This window comes from Acomys minous (genome assembly GCF_964271855.1).
Source record: "Acomys minous genome assembly, chromosome: 20".
NCBI lineage: Eukaryota > Metazoa > Chordata > Mammalia > Rodentia > Muridae > Acomys > Acomys minous.
In genome coordinates this window covers 12,952,653-12,959,683 of record NC_140502.1, presented here as the reverse complement: position 1 = coordinate 12,959,683, position 7,031 = coordinate 12,952,653, and the positions used below count along the sequence as shown (strand labels likewise).

Sequence of the window (7,031 nt, the reverse complement as noted above, 5' to 3'; positions counted from 1 at the left end):
ACCCAAATTGAAAAGCACAGAAACAGTTAAAACAGAAAGGCAATTATCTTTATGTCCTCTTTCTTGACAATCATGTCCAGTGCCTTCATTTAGCCATTCCTCAAGATTTAATACTCAGACTTTCCTATTCTCCTTTCTATGTATTATAGTGTACCCACAATGCATTGGCTTACATCTATACACATCATTACATGGATATAATACATTTTGATCTCATTCACCTCTGTCATCACATTGTCACCCACTGATGCATCTGCTGGTCTCCTGACCAACACATCTGTCTCTTACTTTCATGTCTTACTAAAAACAAAGTCTTATTTTTAGTTGGGGTTACTTGATACCCATGATAATGGGCCTACTTACTGTTCAGAATGGATGTGAAAGTGGTCATACACCTGTAGCTTGTATCTTATGTGTAGCCATATTTACATACTGAGACTGGAGAACGCTTGATTGGGGAGACAAGCGTGGGAGCTGCACACAGCTTCTGTTGCCATTAACTCACCAGAGCTCATCAAGCAGAGGTGAGACATTCTTTTAAATACTTGTCAAAATTTGTGGTGATGACACAAGAGTCATTTAAAGTCATTTGAGTGACTCTTTCCACAATGTGCACACCGGACAAAGACTACACTGTAGTCCACAGAGATACAGATCATTATTAGTCAGTTAACAAATCATTGGAAAAAACCAAAGATATTTAAATAGATGAGATAAGCATAGAGGCCAATACCAAGAAACAAAACTTTCCAAGAATTCTACAAATGAAAGGCATTTGTAAATTTTTCATATAGGAAAGTGTTAAATGGAGCAGAATTTCTCTCAAGTGGGGGGGAAATCCAAACGCACTAACATAACTACATTCTGTTTCATTTTGGAAGTTTAAAAACTTCCATTAAGACATTAGTAACATGAGATAAATAGCTAATTTAGTTTTCCATGCCACCCACATTATGAATACAAAACTATTAATATATCTTCATGATAATATTCACGTACCTTAAAACAATAGACCACCGGGAGATAATCAGGAAAACACCTTGTCTTTTGCCCTACAGACGCAGAAGACCCTGTAGACACGGGTGTCACTGATGATGAGCACATAGGGGCTGAACGCTGGGAAACAAGATGCAAGAAGGACAGACGTGTTCACTACCCACTGTCCACGCTTTTCAGCAGTAGGAATCCAGAGGATAGAGCTAATGTAGACAGAATAGAAGGCAGTGAAGAAACTCACAAGTGTCAAAACTCTAAGTGTGGCTTTGGCCTCATGGGAATCACTGGAGGAGAAGCCGTAGCCGTGAATGTGCCGAACTCTCTGTTTGTGTCTTAGAAGCACAATGACCACCATTGTGCTGGCCCAGATCATGAAAACCAAACTCATTATGTCACTGGAAAAGTACAAGAGATTGACTAATGGGGCAAACTTAGCTGCTGTTTTCCAGGAGCAATACCCACAAGTATTTCCCACACTCGTATTTTTCTCACTCAAAGAACCGTGCACTACAAATGGGATGAATGAATTTATCAAGAGATGTAGAAACCATGTTGAGAGACAGCAGTAGACAATGAATTCTAGGGATCGAATTTTCAGTCCAATCCATCTGCACATCTTGGGGTTGAGCTTAATTGCCTGGAAACCACTGAAGAGATAGATGCTGCTGAAGGACACACCAGTGCCAACTCTGTACAAGTAGAAGATAAGCCTACAAATTGCATCATTCAGAAAACATGTCCATCCCAATGTTATCAATGCCTGTGCTATATGTTTAGACAGTAAAACCACTATGTTGGCCAAGACAAGTTGACTCAGAATCAGATCTATTGGTCTCATGTGGTGTCCAGTGATCAGAGGGAATATGTACAGACAGAGTAGGGAGGAATTTCCCATGATGCCAATGAGTGTCTGTATGAGAAAAATAATCCCCATATCACAGGTAAATCTTATCATCACCAATATGGTACTGATTTTTATAGATTCAGCAGAATGGGGGTGGGCGGTTTAAACAAATAACAATAGGCATACTATTATTTTCAGTATATATTCCATGTATCCTAATTTTAAATAGTCATGGAACGTTTCCTCGGTGTACATTCTCAACTTGATGAAGACTGTTGTAATGGAAGGGTTTTTTTTTTCAAACTCAGTTATGTAAATATGTTTTTGTTTTAATCCCAAGTGTGGGATTTTAGATTTGGCTTTATATTGTCCACAGTTGATCATTCTCTCATGCAGGGCTTATTCTTTTCCAGGTAGAGGTAGTTGGAGTCTAAGAGCTCTGAGGGTTACAGAAAGAAAGCATAAAGGGAGACTGTGACTGTTTGGAGGAGACTTCGGGGGACTGTGCGCTTCTTTTGCTATTGACAGCCGAGGTTGACATTACCCTCAATAGAGACCAGTGACAGTACCAAGCCTGAAAAAGAAAAAAAGTCTCCATACCGTGTTTTCTTTCTTCTAACTTTCTTTCTCTTCTACCTAGGGTTGGGGGATTAGCAATGAGGAAAAGGTGCCTAAGAACCCTAAATAAAGTATGTTTGGGAAAAATCTAAGCCTACAGACTGGTCTTTTAGGTACTCTCTGCATCTATTATGAGGGCTGCTTAGTGCAGTGCACAGTGGCCTATGGCTGAAGAAATGCCTTCAGGGGCGAGGAAAGATTTCTTGCAGTCACATGAGTGTTTCCCTAGCAGACATGCTACAGGAAAAGCAGCAGTAACGGTGTAACAAACATTTCATTCTCGCATTAAAGTTTCAGTTTATAGCTGTTGTGTAGAAGGATAGAAAAGAAAGCTTCACAAAGTAAAATGATACATGACCTGAGGGCATGAGATATCTATACATTCCTCTAGAGTTTTTTTATTCCCTTAAAAAATGAACAACATTAGATAAATTACAAACTAGTGGAATCAATTGTTCTAATTTTATGTTTATGAACTTACCAGAAATAATTCAAATAATATTAAAACACACAGGAATACATAAAAGCAACAATTCCGAGTGAGAAATCATAAACGGTTACTCAAAGTCGTACTTGGAATTTACAGTAGTTCATAATTCATAATATACTAGTCAGGAAGATTGTGAACAAAATTTTTGAGAATAATCCAAAAGTAAATATAAGAAATTGAGATCAAACGACTCACAGGATAATTAATACAAATGTAATATATTTATTTAAATATATCCACTTCTTTTTTTTTTTTTTTTTGCAAAGTAAAATCTTCTGTATATCTCTTTTACACTACACAACATAGTCAAAACTGCTGAACGGTACACTTAAAATAGCCATGCTAGCTCCAGCAAGGTTGCTGCTTGTCACCAAGCCTGATGACTTGAGTTCAGTCTCTGGAACACACATGGTAAAAAGAGAGAACTGACTCCCACAAATTGTTCAAACTTCCACACGTACACTGTGGCAAGCACGTGCCTGCAAACATACACACACACACACACACACACACACACACACACACACACACACACATACACACACACACACACTGAAATTTAAAATATTTTTTTTATTTTTTTTATTTTTTTTCTTTCTTTATTAATTTATTCTTGTTACATCTCAATGGTTATCCCATCCCTTATATCCTCCCATTCTTCCCTCCCTCCCATTTTCCCCTTATTCCCCTCCCCTATGACTGTTCCTGAGGGGGATTACCTCCCCCTGTAATATATCCACTTCTATTTGTCTCCAATAAAGTAGACTGAAAATAGAAATTTTGGACAGCTGTATGTCCAGGACAGAGACAGAAACATCTCAATATCATGACTTCAGGAAATGGTGCAGAGTATGGAGATGATAAAGGTGAGACTTGTTCTAAGAGTTTCTAAAACTTTATCTCAGTTAAGAAAGTTTGAAAGCTCCAGATTCTTGGTAATTCAACACTCAGTTGAGAGACGCTAGTCAGCCCCCAAAGACATGAGGTAGCAAGTCAGCACCCATTTGCATGTTCAAGCACCTCAGTAGATACAAGGAATTTTCACATTCTGTGCTATGTTTGCCTTCTATCACTCAGAAGGGTCACACAGTGTTGAAAAGGCAAACAAAGGATCACAGTAAACAAAGTAAACTCATAGGACAGAAACAAACAGAGAAATAAAATAGGAGAGTGGGAAAGAGTAAGTAGTGGCCAGGTGAGAGACAATCTCTGAAATAAAGATGAATAAAGGCAGCTAGATCTGGAGGGGGATTTTCAAGTTTCGTATAAAACCTGTTCCGGAAGACCAAGTTGAAGTCTTGGAGTTGTGGACTGAACTGATTCTTGTCATAAATCACTGCCAAAATTCGTAGAGTGGAAGGCTCCTGATTCCTGAGGATCACAGAAACCTGTGGAGGGCAAAAGTGATGAGTGGCAATCATGGCAGGAACATCATCCAAAAATGGAAAACTAGTTACACAGTGAGGTCTTTGGTTTAAACAATGTTTTTACTTTACGAAAAGTAACCAGAAGTGATAAGAGTAACATTTGATAGTAGGAAAAAGTTGCCCGACAGTATCCTAACCTAGCTACAAACCAACATAATGGTTAATTTCAGCACTGACGTGTTCAATCCCTCAGTACAATGTCATACAAAATTCTTAGTTATTTTATGTTTTGTCATTGGTATCAGAGCTGTGATTCTTCCCACCTTTTGGGTATCTTTATGAAACAATTTGAACAGCAGTCAGAAGCAGGCACAGCTTACTTTATTTTTTCAATCACAGATGCACTTCTATTCACAGTCAGCGGACAGACATCTGATTTTACAAATCTATATAAAACATAGAAAGGGCCCCAGAATATGGATCAGACTATCAGAGGAAGCTGAGAGGAATAATGTTAAGGCTTAAACAAATGAATGGAAAGCACACTTCACCCATCACAGAAAGAGAGAGAGAGAGAGAGAGAGAGAGAGAGAGAGAGAGAGAGAGAGATAGGGAGGGAGAGAACAGAGAACAGAGACAGAGAAAGAGTCAGAGACAGAGACAAATGTACACTCACACACATGCTCTACACTTGAACACAGGTCCTGAGGTTAACCCTAAAGATTCCAAATCTGTTTCACCTAAAAGAGAGACCACATGGAATAATACAAAGTAAAGTTTGTGATTTCCAAGAAACAGTTATATGGGACAGTAGACATACTATCATATCCTGTATCACACTGACATCGGCACCACATGCCTATGTTTGAATGCTTACTCACCAGGCAGTTCATGCTGGGTTGCTGTACGCAGGTTTGGATGGAAGCTTGTTAAATAGGTTTGGGATTCAATGATCTCATCTCAGTGGTAAGTGATCATCACTTCCCCTACAAGTTCTCTGACAGCATCCGTAATGAGGATGAGATTATCTGCAGAGGAGGATACGCACAGTGGAAATTCCCAAGGACTACTGAATACGACCAATAATGATGACACTCAGGAGAGGCAGAACTGTTTTCCTGGGACATAATCTCAAAATAAACAGTAATACTACAGAATGCTTGAAGAAGTCAGCGCAGGTCTCAGGAGTGCTACAAGAACTTGAAGACAGTGCTCTACCTGAGTTTTAATTACCCTGGTGTTTGGGACTTCCAGGTTATAGTGAGGGTGCTGAAAACACAATGTCTCACTTCAGCTTTTTGGTGTTGCACTATGTCTGTCACTTGTACTGGATTTGTGTGGATAGTGAAGCCTTGTGCAATCAGGGAGATTTGCCATCTGTCTATCTAACTGCCATGAAGAGGTTTGGATATGATTTCAGAATGATGCCTTCATGACATCATGAGGCGAGATGCCATATGAGAAGAAGGGCATTGTTAAATGGATGAAGAAAGATGCTGAAGTTGTGCGTTGTAGAGATACCTTGAGTGAAACAGAGATTAACAAAGCTGTGGGTACCTGCCATGTGAGGGTTGAAGTGCATCATGTTTAGAATTATGCCTGAGGAAGGATATAAGTAAGGAAAGCAAGAATAATAATGATACTATTACTATGATCGCTCCCATTTATGTTACTATTGCTAAATGAATGAAATCAAACACACTTATTAATGATACAGTATTTCCAACACCTGTTTCACTAGACTTCTTGTCTCCTGCCTCACAAGGCTTAGGATTTAGTTTATGTTGGTAAAGAATACACACCAGTGACCACATAGTTCCATTTAACATCCTGGAGTCTAAAAACAGTGTGGTATTTGACCTTCAGGGATCATTAACAGAATATTATGCTGATGGGCTGCTCAGTGAAAACAATGTGTACCAGAATACTGAATGGATCCTACTAAGGGTTCCTCCTTTCCATTACCATAGCACCTTTGTTCTTAGAGGCTACACTAAATGCCACCATTCCTCTGATCAATGGTATTGACAGTATTGGCTTCTAGAACACATAGTCAATATCTGGACATGATAATCACTGAAACTCTTCTGGCACCATTACTAAATATGTGCTGTGGAATTCCTGGACTTCTGAGGTCATGGATCTGGGAGGAGAATCTACTGCTGCTATTGTATATTTTCTCTGTGGATGAAACCTTCCGTCATGCAGAGAGGATCACTAAGCAGTGTCTTAGGGTCTCTCCTGTTGAGAAGAGACACCAGGATAAAGCTTAAAAAGAACCAAATTCAATTGGGGAAAGAATAAAGGTTGAAAGTTTAGGCCCATTAGCATTATAGTGAGAACCATGGCACTCCACAGGCACACATGGTGTTGGAGGAGTTGAGAATATTTCTTCAAGATAGGAACCAGGAAGAGAAAGGCTCACTTTGCTTGGATTGAGCATCTGAAATCTCAAATCCCACTCACAGGGACACACTTCCTTTATTACAACAAGCCAATACTTTCAACAGTTCCATGCCCTTGAGTCTTTGAGGCCTATTTTTAATGAAACTACTACATTTCAAAGTTGCCTCAGAGAGTTCCTGACACTGACCAGATTTACTAGGTCCCCTACCTTCCAGACTAAAGTATAAAAGCTGAGAGTCCTTATCAGAAATACTACGATGCGAAGAAGACTCTTGGCCTCAGACCCATCGCCCACAATAACTGAAACCAT

General features: G+C 39.3%; 1 protein-coding gene across 1 annotated transcript; it reads right to left on the bottom strand.

The window, feature by feature from the left end:
- Nucleotides 1–1,027: 1,027 nt before the first annotated feature.
- On the bottom strand, nucleotides 1,028–7,031 carry LOC311591051 (vomeronasal type-1 receptor 1-like; the record flags this gene model as incomplete). The annotated part of the gene is made up of 3 exons (XM_084770422.1): nucleotides 1,028–1,685; nucleotides 4,221–4,336; nucleotides 6,930–7,031. 3 exons carry the CDS (start codon nucleotides 7,029–7,031, stop codon nucleotides 1,028–1,030), a joined length of 876 nt encoding a protein of 291 aa, XP_084626548.1.